At 48.2% G+C, this 18998-nt stretch overlaps 2 protein-coding genes across 2 annotated transcripts; one reads left to right on the top strand and one right to left on the bottom strand.

The window, feature by feature from the left end:
- Positions 1-638: 638 nt before the first annotated feature.
- COPE (COPI coat complex subunit epsilon) lies at positions 639-6581 on the bottom strand. The gene is made up of 10 exons (XM_026115314.2): positions 6386-6581; positions 6007-6069; positions 5496-5596; positions 5093-5245; positions 4559-4612; positions 3962-4043; positions 2401-2556; positions 2054-2122; positions 1502-1576; positions 639-992 (listed from the first exon to the last, which is right to left on the bottom strand). Exons 1-10 carry the CDS (start codon positions 6509-6511, stop codon positions 945-947), a joined length of 927 nt encoding a protein of 308 aa, XP_025971099.1. The 5' UTR covers positions 6512-6581; the 3' UTR covers positions 639-944.
- Positions 6582-6664: 83 nt separating this feature from the next.
- DDX49 (DEAD-box helicase 49) lies at positions 6665-13167 on the top strand. Its single transcript, XM_026115306.2, has 13 exons — positions 6665-6847; positions 6948-7071; positions 7162-7247; positions 7801-7922; positions 8023-8213; positions 8369-8509; positions 9060-9135; positions 9257-9333; positions 9835-9932; positions 10321-10395; positions 11014-11102; positions 11536-11607; positions 11897-13167. The coding sequence occupies exons 1-13, from the start codon at positions 6733-6735 to the stop codon at positions 12092-12094; spliced, it is 1464 nt and encodes a 487-aa protein (XP_025971091.2). The 5' UTR covers positions 6665-6732; the 3' UTR covers positions 12095-13167.
- Positions 13168-18998: the final 5831 nt, after the last annotated feature.

Raw genomic sequence — 18998 nt, 5'->3', positions numbered from 1 at the left:
ATAAACCCTTCTTCTCCGCCTCCCCAAACACAATTCAAAAGATTAATATTAGAGTTCAGAAGGTCTCAACTAAGGGTTCCACTGGGACATCTGCTCTTTGCATTTCTGATACAACGCAATTGCTCAACATAGCCAGTTGTCTGAAATGCTGTACAGAAGTCAAAGATTACAGAAAAATACATTTACATGATGTCATATCACATATGTTCCCGGACATGGCAGGTTCAGCAACTGTTACACTTCTCGCAAGTGCCTGGGGGCAAGTGCACTTTCACATGTATTGCAGGATGTACTTTGTTAAGGGAAGAGCTAATCATGTCCTGGAAACAGGAAAACAACTACTGGATTTTACCACCTTAAGATCATGGCTGATCCCATTTTTGGGAAGCTTTCCCTCTTGCCAGCAGTATCCCCCTACAGTCATGAATCCTTTCTACAGAGGGTGCTGAAGTTAATGGAAGAGTCACAGGTCAGACTGAAACAACAGCCGTAACTCAGGATTCACCCATGTACTGAAGGCAGATGCTTAAAACTAACCTCCAAATTTCTTCCCACAAGTATATCCTCAGTACATATGACAGAGCTCAGTCAGAAAGGAATTACTTGAATTCCAGAGTGCAAATTAAGGGCCACACAGATCCAGAAAAGGCTTTATTAGGAATGTTTAAGGTACAGTGTTGCATACTGTTGATCCGCACTGTATTTTAAACAGAGTTCAGGACTCAACTAAGTCAGAACATAGGCTTTTCAGCTCCCAAATTCCAGTGGCTACAAGTTATATACAAGATCAGCATTGGCTCCCTGCATTGCAAGACCCCACCATGCTGAGATAAGCCAGACCGACTTGCAGAGGGAATTTTTTCCATGTTGCCAAAGAGGCTTTGCGCATCACCCCCAGTTCCCAAGGTACCGTAGAGCAGATCCGCAGCCTCCTTCCCTTCTCCTCATGCGCTGGGGGCATACTGCATGACTAGCCAGTCAAAATCATTCTCCTCCAAACCAAAAACAAAAGCAAAATGAACAAAACTTGAACTGTAAATTTAATCAGACCTGCACTACCACTGAGTGGAAGAGAACACGATCACACCTCATTAAGGCATAAAGAATTCTAAGTAAGACTGCCTGTATCAAGTTGTTCTCAGTTTTTTCCATTTGTTTAATTTTCCCTCCCCAATTATCCTTACCCTCCTGTTTCCTCCCAAAATTCTTTTAGAAGGACGTCCGTCCTATTTAAGTGTATCTGATGGTAACAGACTTCTGACCCAGACCAAGAACCCATATAACAGAGCTATTATTTCAAGATGTCACTAGGTTCAGGTACACCACTCCTTTGTTTCACATCTGGCTAATATTTCCCAGTATCTCTTGTGACATCAGAGAAAGAACATGGACTTGCCCCACTCAGAACTGTAATCACGTTTACTTAAGAATCCACTTGCTCCATCAGACACCAGTAAGAGACCATGATAGATCTGTTTTTATATTAGAAAGTGACTAGTACCTTTGCCTGATACTCCTTTATGAATGGATGATTTTTATGTGCATCTTTCAACTGTGACAAGTAGCGATTTGTTACCTGAAGGGATGAGATAGATAAATGTAAATATTAAGATGAGGAAAAGCCAACAGTTTAAAACAAGACACTTCAGTGAATCTATTTTCAGGAGTAAAGATCTAATTTTCTTAATGCTAATCTAATCCTGAATGCTAATAGTCCCAAGTAAAAACAGTAAGACCTGTGGAGACTCCACACTTCAAAATAGACCTTAAATAGGTCAAAGATAACAGCAAAAATCAGGCCCAGAACTCGGGAGCTAATTTTCCACCCAGGCTTTCCTCTCTAGTATACAACAACTGTAATTCCATAAACACTTTACTGAATATTGAAAACACATGAAAAAAAAGAATTGTTAATACTAGTCCTGATGAGAACACATAAGATCTCAAAAGCTAAGCAAAGCTACCAAGTGCACTAGGAATATACAGCCTGCCCTCCACAGTAGGAACAGATTCATCATACTCTGCTTGCTGAATACAGTAAAATAAGCCTCACCTCTGGTGGTTTGCCCAAGTGCTGTGACAGGACAACAAAGTTAATCAGGGTCTCAGGATGGCCGCTGTCCTGAAAACAAAAATAATCACCTGATTCATCTGACTTATGCCTACTGTGATTAGCTGTAACAGCTTGCACAGTGTTGCAAGTGGAAGGCAATCTTAACCGCCAAATTCATGACTCACTTTATTGGAGAAGGCAAAGCAGAAGAAAAGGCAGGTATTAACAGTCACGACCCTTAACAATGCTTTCATGAAGCAAAATGGTGAAAGTCCTTACTATTTTGCTCCATGTGCCTATGAAAGGTGTTTGAATTCAAGCTAATCTGCCTGCAAAACAGAAAATACCTTGTCTAGTGCCTCTTGAAGTACCCCCTCTGCATCATCCCACTTGCCCTGAGCCATGTAGCAGGCTGCTTGCCCATTAAGTAAGAGGAGGGTGGAGGAGCATTTGTCTGCCATCTCTTGGAAGATGTAATAGGCATCTTGCAATTTCTCACCACCCTGCAGAGAGATGAGACAAATTAGCTACAGTTTCACCACACAATGCTAAGAAGGCCGTATACTCTTGAACCAACACTAACAGGTGCTGGCATTCATGGGATCACCTTATCACAGTAGATCACTCTAAGACTGTGGATGAAAGAAATACAAAATAGTAAACATTAAGAACCACTTAAATGATCAGAAGATTCAGGCTTCCATTAAAAAAAACTTCAAAAGAACCACTTCAGATGCTTGAAGTAATAAGGCATTACGAAATCAGATTTCATAACTAAATGAAGGTATGGACACCTGGCTTTACAGAAAGTTCCAACTTCAGAAAGGTTCTACATGCAGCAGCTTCAACAGATTAGAATTAACGTGAGGTCCTTAGTGAAAGGTCAGATCTTAAGAAAAATATAGCCATACACTATTGCAAAGCAAGAACTATGCGTGAGAGATTTCACAACAATGCCAAGTGAGCACTTAAAAAGAGTCTTAACCTACTGTGAAACTGCTATTGTATGCATGCTTCAGTCTTTACTGAATTTTTGTGAGAATACTTACTTCTAAACACCTGATATCTGGACTGCCAGAAAGCACATGTTTTTGGGTGTCCATTTCTAATGCTTAGGTTTTTATATATATAAATATATATATAAAAATATGTATAAAAACTTCTTGCCAACCAGGGGTGAGCACCAAAAGGCTCGGCGTTAACAAGGTGAAAGGCAAGTTTCTAGCTGTGCAGAGACAAGTTTCCTTGGATGGGAGGGAAGCTGAAGCATAAGAGATTAAAAGTGCCAGACATCTTTGCCCTCAGCTCTGGTTTCCTTTTCTTAGCAAGCAAGGAGCTATGGCAGCTGGTTCTATCAAGCTCATTTCACTGAAACTGAGTTTAGCTAGGGCTGTCCTGTTATTCCTAGGATCACAAATATGCCTAAAGACAGTCTGCTGCAAGCACAGAATTACATTTTTGTCTGGAGTTTAATTGCAAGGCCTGGGTGCCAGTCACACAGCAGCTTTCAATTTTACATTATGATGTTATGAGTTATTTAACTGTGGTTTAGCTCTTCCCTATGTGAGTTAAAGGCTAAGTAGCACACATGAAAAGGCCAACAGTCAAAACAGCCAGGCAGCCCGAAAAGTCAGCTACAAATACTCTCTGGGTACTTGAAGGAAAAATACATTTCCATGGTAACAGAGAGGAAAAAGAAAAAAAGAAAAAGTATCAAGAATTTCTACCCCCTCCTCCAAAACCAAATCAAACCAAACCATCCCCCCATCCCCACCGCATGCTTTTCTGAAAGCACGATATGAAAAGAGCAATCAGGAACATGACAGGGAGTCTTGTGCCAGTGCTGTGCTTTTAGACAATGCTTCCTCAAGACGCTGTACACTAGGGAACCCTCTCTAAGATACTCACTATGGCTAGGTTCACCCAGGCAGTAGCCAGCTGAGTAAGAGTCGCATCTTCATCTTGCTCCTGCATCTTCTTAAGTTCTTTGCTGCAAAAGCAAAAGCAGGAGCCAGGTAACAGAAAGACAATGCATCCCCTAGAGTTCTTTCAGATACAAACAAAAGGCTGCAGTTTCCTCTGTCAACTCTTCTGCCCCTATAGCACAACAGCCACAGCAACCTGGTAATGTAGCACAAAGCTTTTATATTTTGCTGAAACAGTCTGGGGAAGAGTGCTCCCTCCCTGTTTAACTTCCTTTTAGGAAGCCAATAACCCAGGACTGGAAATTCAAACCACAATCTAGCAGAGGTGAGATTAAGCCTAGAAGATCATTTCTTCCTTTAGCCGTATCCAGCTATATTGTCTCCAAAGCTCTTGCATCATGAAGAACAAGAATCTTGCACAGTGCACCCATACCCACGCACAGCTTCTTCTGCTCATTGCAAATGTTAAAGCACTGCTAGGTGATCAAAATTCTCTTACCAAGGACTTAAAAAAAATTTTTAAACCCACTGCAAGAACCCTGTTCAGAAACAAAGGGGCACATATAAGGGGCAAACTTACCGGGCTAGATCAAGCCTGTCGAGCTTCAGAAGAATCTGTATCATCATTGCCATGCTGCAAGGAACAAAGGCAAACTGATTTTCACAACTGTGTGCTTTACTGCTCCCTACACTTTGCTTGGGAACCTGCTGCGTAGCAGACAGACATATTAGCAGTCACTAGGGACAAGTCTCCCTGCAGCAGAAAACCAATAAAGCAGGGAGAATGATCACTGGGACTCAGAACAGGAAAGCTCGCTCCTAGCTGCCAAGTATTCTGTTGCTGCAATGCCATAATGCTCATTTCAGCAACCATGAACACGCCCTGTTCAATAAATCAGACTCTTCAGTTTCACAAGGGAACAATATACTTTATATTGCAGGACAAGCACCAAGTCACTTATTACTTAGAAAGCAATCCTCAAAAGAGTTTATTAATTGTTTCAAAGCTTTTTAGAGACAAGGCAGACCTCTGCCATTTCTACAGCAGCTCTCCTTGGACAACAGAGACTTTGCTAACACACACCTTGACGATGCCATATCAAGTTACACTTACCATTCCAAGCTTTCCCCTTGATGCAGGGTGCGCAAAGCAGCATCAGGATTTTTGTCATGGAAATAGATGGAAGCAGCCATCAACAAGAAAGTAGTGTTGGCTATATCAACACTTTTTGCCATTTTTTTGTCCAAATCAGCAACAATTGCATCCCTGTGAAGAGCAATAATAAGAATTTGAGAATGTTTCATTGCTAAACAGTGCAAAAAGATTCTACCCCCTAAAATTCTACCTTTTTGAGATTCACTGCAGAACCACAGACAGCAGACAGCACAGGCACAGATCACGCTTCTACTAAAAACCTTCCACATGGAAACATATTGCCTGACAGATAACCTTTGAGTATTATAACTTATTATCAGACAAATAGAGTTTGACTATTATAACTTATTATCAGACTTACCTTTGACCCTCATTTGAAAGATATTCAGCAAACATCCTTACTGCTTGGAGCTCAGGACTAGCACTGGCTTTAATTTCATCCAGGACAACACCGTATTTTCTCTATTAAAGACAAAGAAGAATCTAGAACGTATTCATTTTAAGAACGCAGGCAGGAACAGTTTGTTCTGCAAAACCTTAGAATCAAAAAATATATATATCCTATTTTATGTCTCCCATTACACTCCACAAAACACAGCCAGATTTCATAACCCTATAAAGCACTATTTCCCCCATATGCTTTCTTTAAAGAAGCGCATCTCAAAGAGGTCTTTTCAGGTCACACTGACCCTAGATACAACACATCATGCTCATAACTGCACTACTATTAGTGAGGGCGTTGTGTTCCAACACTGAATGAGAAGCTAACGCAAACTGCAGGACACTGAATTTTTAAGACTCAGATTCACAAGTTCCCGATTCCAGCTGTCAGCCAGGCTAGGCTGCTGCATATGCAGTGCTTCAAAGCTCACCTGGGCGATGTAGGCTCGGAATAAGAAAACATCCCTCTCCACCTCCTTCTCCGGATTAGACGGCTGAAGGGACGACAGGAAAGGCATTTCTCAGCAACCCACACAGCCGTAACCCGAGCCCAGAGCAGCGCAGCCCCACCAGGCTGCGCCGTGGGACCAGGCCCCCTCCACACCCCCATTCCCGGTGCCCGGGGGCTCCCCTGCGCCACCGGCCTCACGCGAGCGGCACCGCAGACAGCCGGAGGCGAGGCGGGGGGCTCCGGGGAGCTCCGAGCTCGGGCCTGGAGGAACCGGCAGGGCGGCTGAGGGTAGGCCGGCCCCGGGGAGAGGTGCCGGGGAGGACAGCCGGCGCCGGGGCCCGCTTCCAGGCCGCCCCTACCTTGACCCGCTGCGCCTCGTTGATGGCGGCCTGGTAGGCGCCGATGTAGAAGTTGTTCTTCACGTCGAAGAGCTCATCCGCGTCGCCGCCCTGGCCGGCGGGGCCCGCGCCCGCCCCGGCCGCCATTTCCCTCCCCTCAGACACGTCTCCGGAAGCAGCTGGGCCCCGAGCGCTGCCGGGAGCCGGGGTCGCTACGCCGCTCCCCGCCCACAGCCAATAGGCGCGCCAAGAGGCGACGACACTTACGCAGGCGCCGGAAGTGGGTGCCGAGAGAAAGCAGCCAATGGGGAAGCCGGACAGGGCGGTGACGCAGAGCACGCGGCCGGAAGTGGGGGACCGCCGCGGCCATGGCGGCGTTCCGGGAGCTGGGGCTGGCGCCGTGGCTGGTGGAGCAGGCGCGGCAGGTGGGGCTGAGCCGGCCCACGCCCGTGCAGGCCGCCTGCATCCCGCCCGTGCTGCAGGGTGAGTGCGGCTGCCGCCGCCGCTCTCCCCCCCGCCCCCGGCGGCCGGTAACGGCTGCTGGCGGCCGGTAACGGCCCGCGTGCCTCTGCCTCCCTCGCAGGTCGCGACTGCCTGGGCTGCGCCAAGACGGGCAGCGGGAAGACGGCGGCCTTCGTGCTGCCCGTGCTGCAGGCGCTCTCCGAGGACCCCTACGGCATCTTCTGCCTGGTGCTGACGCCCACGAGGTGCGGGGGGGGGGGCCGGGGAGCCCCGGCCCGCCTGGGAGGGCCCCGCCGCGGCGCCCGGCCCCGCCTGAGCTCTCTCTCCCCCGGCAGGGAGCTGGCCTACCAGATCGCCGAGCAGTTCCGTGTCCTGGGGAAGCCCCTCGGCCTGAAGGACTGCGTCGTGGTGGGCGGCCTGGGTGAGTGGCCCTGCCCCGAGGCTGGGGCCCCTGCTGCTCCCCTCCATCTCCGGCACCGGCCGGCCTGGTAAAGAACAAAACAATGGGTGAAAACCGGGGGCAAAACTCTCTGCAGGGCGTCACAGTTTCTCTTTTGGCTGCCTGTTCCCTGCAGCGGCTGGATGGGGTAGGTGATCGGCATTAGAGGGTTTTGCTGTCTTTTTGTCCATGTGGGTAGAGGCCTGTGCGATTTATCTCTAAAGTGGGAGTGTTTCCATAAATGTGAGCGTCTGTTCTTATAGCAAGGAACTATAAAAGGACATAAGGACAGTAAGTATTTTAAACCCTAAGCAATAGTTTTGTTTTCCTGGGTCACTGGAAATCTGATGTTTGGAAGATGTTTTTCTTTCCACATGGTGTGTTTGTTTCTTGCCGTGAAGTTGTTATCCTGTGCCCGAGGCTGTGTGAGGGTGGCAGAAATAAGGAGTGTCGTATTTTCCAACCTTACAGACCAAACACTATTTAGGGTCCGTATTCAGCTGCCCGTAACCTGCCTCTGTGGCTCTTGTTTCAGACATGGTGGCCCAGGCACTGGAGCTCTCCCGTAAACCCCACGTTGTCATTGCTACGCCTGGCAGGTTGGCAGATCACCTCCGCAGTTCCAACACTTTCAGCCTTAAAAAGCTAAAGTTCTTGGTAGGGCAATTTTTCGGTTTTATTTCTGCTTTTGAGGCTCCTAGCTCCAAAGGTGTGAGCGCAGACAATCTACTGTTTGTTTCTCTTTGGCTATGCCTAGGTTTTGGATGAGGCTGACCGGCTACTGGAGCAGGAATGTACCGACTTCACCAAGGACCTGGAGGTGATTCTAGAGGCTGTTCCAGCGCGCAGGCAGACGTTGCTTTTCAGTGCCACGCTGACCGATACTCTGAATGAGCTGAAGAGTCTTGCCACGAACCAGCCTTTCTTCTGGGAGGCTTCTGACTCAGAGTAAGTCTTCACCTGCTCTACTGCATGTGGGATCACACTTCCTCTCTGTTATCTTGTCTCCTAACTGTGTTTTTTTTTTTTTTTATCACTTTCACGTTCCATCTTCGCTTGTGAAACCTGTGCTTTTTTGGTGCCTTGTCTTCCCCTCCCTACAGGGTGCGGACAGTGGATGAATTGGACCAGCGCTACTTGCTTGTGCCAGAGACAGTCAAGGACGCGTACCTCGTCCATTTAATCCAGACCTTTCAGGATGAGCATGAAGACTGGTCTATTATTGTCTTTACCAAAACCTGCAAGTGAGTCAAGTTGCTCTTTGTGATTGCTCTTGCTGTAGATGTGCCTTTGCATTTCTAATTCAGGTTTATTATTTGTTAGGCTGGGATGGTGGTTGCTTCCTTAGTCTATGCTAAAATTTGGCAGATGACACCTTTTCTTTTTGGCAGTCGGGTGGTGAAGGACTGTCTAGAAATGTGACACTCCAGAGGGTCAAGCTGCATTACCTCCCTTGATCTTCCCTTGCTCCTGCTGGTGGATACTGGAAAAGGGATGGGGAAATTAGTACTGTTTGCTCTTCCATACTGTTCTCTTTCTTTAGGATTTTAGCTCCTGGGGGTTAAGTGTGGTGCTGGTGACATTCCCCTGGGTACATGTGGGGATCCAGCCACTCTCCTGGGGGTGAGTGGGTGCTGAGGTGGAGTGGGTGTCCTGTTCCTTACCTCCGTCAGAGTGCTTCGGTAACTAACTGCATTGTGGTAATTGTACTGTGAGGGGTTCTAGAGGAACTCCAGCCTCTGTTCTGATCCATCTACTTTTGAACATAACAAGGAAATGTATTTTTGCCTTAAGGGACTGCCAAGTCTTGAACATGATGCTTAGGAAGTTCAACTTTCCTTCTGTAGCTCTGCATTCCATGATGAAACAGGTGAGTGACAGGGCAGGTCTGGGGAGAGATGCTTATAGCTGCGTCCCCGAGCCAGACGTCTGTCCAGGGCACGCAGCTCCTGAGGATCGCAGCGTCTCTAATCCAGGCTTTCCCTTTACAGCGGCAGCGATTTGCAGCTTTAGCAAAGTTCAAGTCCAGCATCTTTAGGATTCTCATTGCCACTGATGTTGCTGCCAGGTAATGGAAAATGCTGTCGCTGTTGCCAAAGGCCTTAAGCATGCTTTTTAGCACCAGAATTGCTGTGGAGGTTAGAGTGGGTTTAGCAAGAGAGGAGTTTTAAATTCCCTCTAATCTCCCTTGGGTAGGATAGGGTTGTTCCCTTTGATTATGGAATATTTTTAGGCTGTATTTTGGAGCTCATTTGTATATAAAGTAGCGCTGATTCTACCTTGTTTTGCTGCAGCAGGAGCATGTGCATATGTTGTAGCAGAGGAATGATTTCTGTGAGGCTTAGCTTGTCCTCTGGGTCTAGGAGGGAACAGCAGGCAGTTGGTCAGGATGATGTGCATGGCAGGCCATCCCATTTTGTGGCTGTTGGAGAGTAGTGTGAGGAGAGGGTTTTTCCTAGAATAAGCCTGAGCTAATAAAGGCAATATTCATGGGAATATTGGGCTCTTGGGGAGAGCAGAGTACTCAAATGGTGTTTTTCAACTTCTTTTCTGCTTTACTGCATTCCAGAGGTTTGGACATTCCTGCAGTACAAGTTGTCATCAACCACAATACTCCAGGCTTGCCAAAAATCTACATTCACCGGGTTGGCCGGACAGCCCGCGCGGGTGAGCAGGGAAAACCGTGTGCCGTTTGCTGCAAGGCAGGGCTGCAGCTGGCTGGAACTGGGATCCCAGTGCTAGGGCTGTGCCCGGCGTGGCTGTGAGGAGGCTTCGCAGCAGCTGCAGTGCAGTCTTTTCAGTCAGCATCAGATCTGCTCAGATCACTGGCTCAGCATCCTGCCCTAAGATTGCATTGACAGTTCACCTTGAGCTGTGTCTGATCTGCACCAATAGTTAATTGACTTTTGTAGAGCAAATAAAGGTTCTTCTTCAGAGCACCTGTCACCGTAATGTGCCAGGCTGATTCATGGGGATGGATGGAATCTGGCATGAATTAGGCTTCATCTTCCTCTGCTTGTCAAGATTCATGTATTACTGTGTTTTCATCCTCCAGGTCGGCACGGAATAGCTATTACGATGGTGACGCAGTACGACATCCATCTGGTACATGCTATCGAGGATGAAATCAGTAAGTGGAGAGCATGAATGTTGCTAAAATGTGGGATGATACATGCTCCTCTGTATTGGTGGTACTTGCAGCTCTAATTTCACAGGTCAGGACGTGTGATCTGGAATACTGGCATAAAAATGGTCTCTATTCCCTGATTGTGTGGCCAAGGCTTGGAAAAGAGCAGGAGCACTTGAATCTGTCAGCTTTGAGTTTGCCGTTGTGTGTGCCAGACACAAGCATGTTTGTCTTCCTGCTGTTTCTAGTGGAGGAGAAACAGTCTGTGGAGCTTGCTCTGTGACATTTTTCTTAGAGCAGCCAGCTCCTTCTTTCCTTCCTTCCTGACTCAGTGCTGTGTATGCTGAGGTGTACAGAAAGAATGGGATGCTTTGTGCAGATTCAGATTTCATCTCTTTTTGGAAATAGACCTAATAAATGCAACATCTTGTGCTATGGAGAACTGCGGGCAGAGGGGAGGATTTAATCCTGTGTTGTAGGACTGCGGAAGTCGTAGCCATCAAAGCAAGTGACAACAGTTCCACTGACAATTAGCGAAACTATACTGATTTTCACTAGTTGAGAATCTGCTGCTGTATTTTGTAACGATCCATGTTCTATAAATGCCTTGCCCTGATTTAGAACTGAAGCTGCAGGAGTTCTCTGTGGAGGAGCGCTTTGTGCTTGACATCCTGACCCAGGTGTACATCACCAGGAGGGAGTGCGAAATAGTAAGTGTGGAAGCAAAAGCCCCTTTGTTCAGGGGGCTGGAAATCTTGGGTAGCTGGGTGTAACCAGGAGATTTGTCACAGTCTAACGTGTGCCTCCGGATATGCAGCTTTTTTTCTTGAGCACATAGGTAAGAGTTTGTGTACCTTTTTCTAATGGAAACACTTGTACCTATGTGTGGGTGGGTTCTTTGTTTGTTTGTTTTAATATCTTCCCTAGCGTAGGGTTTGATCTATTATTGCACATTTCTGCAGCATTTCTGTGCTGCTGAGTGTTGGGGCTGGAGGCTGGTACTTTGGGGAGAAGGGCCGCAGGCTACCAAAGGGGTGTGTGAAAACTAAGGAGGCTCTGCTGACTCCTTGGAGCAGTGCTGCTTTTCTGTGTCAGACTTGGTGCTTGATTACTGATTGCCCTGCTGTGTTTTTGCTTTGACAGAAACTGGAGGGGATGGATTTTGATGAAAAGAAAGAAATAAACAAGCGGAAGCAAATGATCCTTGAAGGGAAGGTGAGAGTTGCTGCTATATAAACTACTTTGATCAGTAGCTGGTATAACACCATTGACTTGGAAAAGGAATAACAGTTCTTTCTTCACTGCTGAAGTTTGTCCGCCCTTTTGGTGGTGAAGCTTTTCTCAATGAGTGACTGGTATGGAAAAAATGATTGGATTAGATTAGTGTCTGACTTCTACAGCCTACTTGGTTATGGGCTAGGGAGCAGGGTGGGCGTCTGGCAAAGGCAAGGGGCTGGCACTGTCCCTATGCATGTGACTAATATCCTGGCATTCGTCATTGCAGGATCCAGATCTGGAGGCAAAAAGGAAGGCAGAACTGGCCAAGATCAAGAAGAAAAACAAGCAATTCCGTGAGAAGATCCAGCAAACACTGGAGGAGAAAAAGCAACTGCAGCTGAAGAAGAAACTGCAGAAGAGGATAGAGCGGCAGAACAGACTGCATGCTAAGGAAGAGAAACAACATTCTTTGGCCTCCTCATAGGGAGCTTGGGGGCCCTGCTGGTTGGCTCTGACCATCCTGACGTTGCTCCTGCTTTGGGGATACTGGGACCTAATGATTTTAATTCTGATGAATCACTGTTGAGAGTACAGGGGAAGTGGGTGAGGGAGGATGGGATCCTCTGAAAAACCATCCCTGTTACTTTTCCTTCTTGAACAATGCTGCTTGCTTGAGTCCATCCTGAAAGGCTAGATCCATCTCCTGGAAGAATGTCCTTCAAAAGCACATTCCTTCCCCAGGGAAAGGAGATCCAGACCTGAATTGTTGATGTGAAGAGAAGGATTCTCTCTCGTTTCCTTCATTCAGTCATTGCTCTTTCCCTTGCAAGGGCTGGTGCTTGCCACTCTTGTTTATATCAACAGATTCTCCCCTGAGCCAGAGTCTAAAAATACTGTGACAAGATGAGCTCAGCTCTGCGGCCTAGCCCAGGGTTTTCTGAGAGGAAAATTTCCTGGAACGCATGGGGAGGCTGGACTGGGGGGGCTTCCTGTGATAATGCTGCTTTATGCATTCATGTGGCACCTTCGCCTGTGATTATCTGCCTCAGTTTGGACTCCAGCACTGCTGATCAGTGTGGGTAGCAGAGTCATGGTTCCCTCAGGGCCTTATGGGCTGCTGGGAACTCTAGATCTGATCTTGCTTTCCCAAGTGGTCAGTCAGTTCAAAGACATTTTCTGGTGCAGAAGGTGGAAAGTCCATGAGGTGGGGCTCCCCTGTTTCTCGTACCATCCAAGAGTAACCAGAGTGGTTTCTGTTTGCATCTGCTCTGTAGGTTTCTGGGCCTGCCAGCACAGATTTGCATCATGTATATTTGGAACAGGAGGCTGGCCAGAGGGTGCTGAGCTCTTCTGAGAATCATCTGGCGTAAAAGTGCTTCCCCACTGAGCCTCAAATCCCAGAGCAGGCTCAGGCCACAGGGTTTGGCCAGCTCTGTTTTGATGTCAGGTTTGGTCATCAGTGCCTTCTTTAATGTTTGAGGAACTGTTACTTCTGTTCTCTGGTTTGCAAGAATAGTTTCTGTGGTCAGGCCCCAAATAAATACTTATTGCAACAGATGACAGGATGTTTGACCTTCTCTAACACCTGCTAACGTGGAGGAATTATCATGGGTTCTCAGGGGAGTGGAACAGTACCTTGTGTGGGGAAACAGCTTAGAGATAAAATGGGAAACCTTCAGTTTTGTTTCAGGAAATCAGCTGGACAAGGATTGTTGTGGGTGTTCTATATCCTGGTGCTGTCTATCTGCCACGGAAAGCTTTTGTCAGTCTTTTCATCCAACCCGAGCCCACCTCCTTTCCTGGGAGCATGTGGTCCCTGCAGTGCCTTTGCCTGCCTCAAAGCATGGTCTGTGCACAGGGAGGTCTCAAAAAGGAAAGCCAATGCTTCCCTTAAGGAAGATCTTCCTGCAGCCATGAATAGCAGGGCCTCACAGTGCATTCAGGCCATGCAGGAGCTCAGCACTAAGACAGTGCCTGTCTTTTTGGCTACCTGGTGGCAGGTGTGGGAGGAGATGGGTGTGATACAGTTTGGGGTTTAGGAGATGCCTGCACCATGTTTCTCGCTTTGTCCCCTTGGGTGCCCTCTGGAAGGAAAAACACTCAATAGCCTGCCTTGTAGCACAGCTCACTGTCACTGGTGGCAGCTGCTGCAGCAGCAGCAAATAGGTTTGTACCAGATGGATGCTATCTGAATACTAAATGCTCATACAGCCATGTGCATGCTAATTTGTGGAGCAAGACTGTTAGCTGCAGTAAAGAGACATCCTCCCTGGGACAGGCAGCTCTTGCCTTTCTGAGGAGGGTGTTGGTACTGCCTTTAAGTGGCAGTTTTTTCCCCCCCCTCTCGCAAACACTTCTTAACCTGCTGTCTGAAGTCTCTGCTTCAGCCTGGTGGGGGGTTCTCTGTTTATCTCCTTCTAGCACAATGTGACATGTGTAGAGTTTGATCAAGGCTCTTGTCTTGAAACTTTATTCGAAATTCCTTTTAATACACCCCTTGTCTTTCCTGAGCAGCCTCCTCTGTGAGGGTAGGACACGTGCTGGAAGCAAGAGCTCTCTGTAGTCTTGACAAGCTGTTCCTGCGTCAGATAATCGGTCTTGGGAGTGGCCAAGTAGGAAATGAGGTTGCTGTGTTATTTGAGACATAGAAAGGTGTCTTTCATTCCCAGATTAGGAATTTACATCTTGCCCAGGACCAAAGGGCATCCAGTGACATTTCTGTATGTGCTGTCAGTACTGTCCTCCCAATAGGATGTTCCATCCTGGGGTTTCCAAGCATTATCACAAACTTTTGGGATTCCCCTATGAATATAAGGACTTGTTTCTCATCACAGGCTTGCTGGCAAAATCCAGGAGCACCCAGGTTCCCAAATCTGTGCCTCGGTCTCAAAGCCCTCCTCCTCTGCGTGCAGACTGTGTGGATTTGCCTGCCAATCCCCCAGGCAGGTGTTCACGCACTTCTCTGTTAGTGCTGCGTAACAGTAGGTCTGAGAACCGATCCCTTTTTATGCCCCGCTGTGTCCGAGCGTATGTGTCTGAGCCATACCTGTTCCCTCTCGCCCCGCTGCACCGCTACTCGCCGTGTGCCTTCCCCATGCTCTGCGCGCTCCGTTCTCCCTTCTTCAGACCCCCCTCCCGGGCTCTGGGAGGGTTTCCCTGGCTGGGTTGCTATGGAAACCCCTTCCAATTCAGCATCTCCGCTGCTGCCTCCTCTCTCACCCAGCTGTGTGCCGCTGCCGAGGGGGCCGTGCCAGGTTGTGTGCGAGGGGACAGTCCTGCCAGGCACCGGCCACCTGTGCCAACCCTCCTGATCCTCCTGTTGCCTCTGGGTGTGAAACCATCGCCCAGCCCTGCTTGCTCTGTGGGGTTTGCACAAGCACATGTCCTCTGACTCCCACCTTGCATGGCAGTTCTGTCCGGCCTTCACCCTGATTAGCCTGTAGCCATACACCAAGACTGGCTGTTTCTGTGCGTGTTTTAGGAAGTATTTGCTTGTTGCTGGAGCAGTGCCCTCATCGCTGCCCCCCTTGGGGAGGAATGGACACATCTTTGGGGACTGCTTCCCAGAAGTTTTGCTGGGGAAAGGGAGATGCTGTCTCCTCTAAATTGCAGGGTTAGGATCCTCCTTGGTGAGATATCCATCTGATAAATCCTCAACAGTGGCAGTTCTGCAGAGCAAGGAAACTCGGAAGTGTGGATCAGGTTCGATAATGCAGCAGTCACCTTCAGGAGCTGGCACTCCTTCATACAGGCTGGATACTGCACCAGCCAGGAAAGCCCCTGATCTCCGTGGCAAGGAGAAGGCAGCTGCAATGAAACAGTCTAGGATAATAAGCTCTGGGTTGGGCTCTTGATTTATCTCTGCTGAGACAGCAGAGCTGCATTGGAGCCCGTATTCCAGCTTTGCTGCTGCTGGCTGTAGATGCAGCCATTTTTGGCTCCCCACTCAAAATACCCCCTCTGGCCAGGAACCTGCCAGAGCAGTAGATACAAGCTCTCTCCCAATCTGCTATCCGGATGTAGCATTAGCCTGACGCTGCTAGGGTCAGCCCAGGCGTTCCTACTCCTGCACCAGCCAGGATTTGCTGCCCTTGCATTGGTCTGACCTGTGCTGTGCCTTCACAGGGGCTGCAATTGGTGCACGGGCACCAGCTCTGTACGTATCTAACACAGTTGTACTTCCACGTGAGTTCTCCATGCCGTCCTGATGCCTTGCTAGTACAGCCAGCACTGTGTCAGCTGCTGCTTTACCTTTGGATGCTCTTTGTAAACACCAGCTCAGCTATTCTGAAAGCCTTAAAAATCTGCTTAAGAAGATTTCCTGCTGGGAACAGCCTTTTTCCCTCTGAGCCCTTCTCCTGGGGCAGCTTGCTTGCAGTCCTGGGGGTCCCTGCTGCCTGGTTAGCCGGTAGAGGGCAGCTCGTGTGCTCTGGACGCCCTCGCTAGTGGCTCTCGTCCTTGTTCAGGAGGAAATACAGCACGGGGCCTCTTGGCTGGGCAGCTGGATATTAAAGGTCCCATTTGAGAAAGCAGGGAGACAGTGGGGGGACAGGACTGCCCTGGGCCTGAGCCTTACCCCCGCAGCAGGCAGACCCCAGATGGACACTGCTGCTGGCAGGATCCTCCTGAGTTAGGGCTCCAGGACTCAGTGTTTTTCCTTCACTTGTAGGATCAACTAGTGCCTCTGTTAATGGTGTTAGCCCATGTCTGCAGCAGGGCAGGACTGATCCTGCATCCCTGCAATGCTCCATCATAGTTTTGGCTTCCTCTCCATTCCAGGGCTCTCTTCTCAGTTCCTTGCAGTTCCTTTGTTGAACCTCCACTTTCCCTGCTGCACCTTAAACCTCTTCCCTGCCGGTTTTTTGCTGATTAATTAAACTCCTTGTCTGTGGCACACCCTCATTAATGGCTTGACTACAGCTGTCTGGACATGTGTGTCTTTACTCTGGGTATGATGTGGTTGATGCTGTACACCCTGCCGCCCCATCTCCATCTCCTCCCCGCCAGTGTCAGGACCCCAAAAGGGGACAGAGAGAAGAAATACTGGGGATTTTTTTTTTCTTTCGTGCTAAAAAAACCTGCCTGCTGGGTCTGTTATATTCATACCTGTCTCTCACTCCCTGCAGCAGCTCTCTCCTGGGAACACACCCCTACGTGACTTGCTCTTGATTCCTGTCACCTCTGGGAGGGAAAGCAGTTGCTGAGGAGCAGGAGACTCTGCCTTGGCCTCGCAAAGAGAAGCAATGAGTGCAGCACTAACCTGCTGTAGCAGCTCATCCTCATCTCTCCAGTTCTGCTCACTGAGTCAAGCAGCTTTGTGCAAGTGTCAGGTGAGTGGAGACTGGAGCTCCTGTGTTTGATTCTCACACTAGTAAAACAAACCATAGGCTAGTCCTATCCAATTCCTCCCTTTCTACATGCCAAGACCTGAGCTTAACTACTCTCCTGTTATAGCACAAAGCACTTCGCAGCATCATTCTTGCAACCCTGAGCACAAACATCACAGACCATGCTGCTCCCACGCTGAGAGCACAAGAGATATGGCACTGATGCCACCAGTCTCTGTATTTGGTCATTGCTTTCATCTGTCCGTACCACTGTCAGGGCATTAATCTCTCCAACCAGTAAGTTTGGAGTAAAATTATGTTTCTCCCACATGCCTTTTTCTGTCTGTTGCCTGCTGGGATTTGAAACCCTGTTAGCCCAGTATTAATGGGAACAGAAGGCATAGCCTAGATACAGCAACGTCTCTCCCTTGTTCTACCAGCCCTTGGGAAAAATAAGCTAATAACAGGATGAGCAGCTAGTGGTAAAGCAGAGAGGCTGCCCTGTTCTCTCTGGAGCACAGTGTCATGTGCATGTGGACGACAGGATGGAGTACTTGAGAAAGGGGTGACAATTCCCATTTGTGGCAGCCTGTGAAGTCCCAGGGACCTGCAAAGGGGACATATTCCCCCGCAACAGCTGGTTCTGCAGACTGCAGAGCCTTCCCCTGCGTGCTTTGGGCATAGAGATGATGCCAATGCCCTGACCCCCTCCACATGGAAACTTCCTACAGCTGGAATTGACAATTGACAGTGGCATCTGAGGAAAATGAATTTGGTACCTTTGATTCTCACTTCCCAGGCTTGGAGTCAGCAGTCCCTGGGGAGCTGAGTGGCTGTGAACCGTGCTGCAACTGTGAGCTGACTGGGGCATGCAAGTGTTGCTCCTTTAGATTACCTGTTGCTGGAGCTGCCGCGTCTCTTGTGTCTGGAGCGTTGCTTGCTCTTACCACAAGTTTCTCATTTCCAGCCTTATTCCAGCTGCTGCTTTTTTGGTAGGGTGGAGGGAAGCTGATGGAGGAGGTAGGATCTTGTGCAGAGATGGGTACTGCTGTAGCTCACACTCTTTTCCCTCGGAGCAGAAACTGCCTTTACACACCGCAATCTAATAACAATAGTAATTATAAATTACTCTGGGAAAGGAGATTGTGAACCTCATTGGAGTTTGGGGCTTTATTATGTGTTTATGGACACTTTCCAAAATACACATTTAATTGCCTTCTCTGGTGCATACAGAAATCATCTTCCAGTGTGTGCATGTGTGTATTGGAAGGTGTTACAGAGTACGCTTGCCTGTGCTGTGAAGTGTAAACAGACCATTTCTGAACTAAAAATAACCTATCCTCTGAGTAACAGAGCAGCTGATCTCCTCAGCCCAGATGCAGGGAGCTCAAAAGGGTTAGGTCACCTATTTTCCATTATTGGTGCCATTTAATTACAAATTCCCTGAAGTTTGAACCTTTGGCTACTTAACACAAAGCGCCTAGTTGCTTTCACTCCATCAAGGACTTGCTTCAGCCAGAACCATGTATTCTCACAAAAATGCAGATATCAAAGTCAATACGTTAAGTCACTTTGCTGTGAGGCTGCCTAACAACACAACGGTCATTGCCAGGGGGCTCTGCAGAGGCATTTTGGGAAGAGTAAGATTTTACCTTTTGTTTAAAATTGCTCATGGACTTAGTGTATTAACCAGTCTGGCCTGCACTACTCTTTTCTTCTCTTGGCTCTCCAGGCACCCTATAGATGCTAGTAATTTAAGTCCCACAGCCCTTCAGGGAGGGTAATTATCTAGTTTACTATCTGCCTCTGGAGGAAGAGGAATCAAAGCCCAGAGAGGTGTGGGATGCTGCAGAGTAAGTCAGTGGCAGAGCTGGTAGTAGTCTAGCACTCTCACTGCCAGGCCTGCTCTAGGTCGGGATTGGATTGACATTCCTGTTCAGCCTGGGAGGCCTGTTGGCATCTGCCAGGTGGAGTTTGCATTAGACACATCCTTTTTCTGAGGCTCTATTATTGGCACGTCCTGTAATAGCAAAGCTTCATTTCCTCTTGCTGAGCTGGTCA

The sequence above is a fragment of the Dromaius novaehollandiae genome, chromosome 25 (genome assembly GCF_036370855.1).
Source record: "Dromaius novaehollandiae isolate bDroNov1 chromosome 25, bDroNov1.hap1, whole genome shotgun sequence".
Classification (NCBI taxonomy): domain Eukaryota; kingdom Metazoa; phylum Chordata; class Aves; order Casuariiformes; family Dromaiidae; genus Dromaius; species Dromaius novaehollandiae.
Note: the sequence above shows the minus strand (reverse complement) of the source record. Positions and strands in the feature narration are given on the sequence as shown.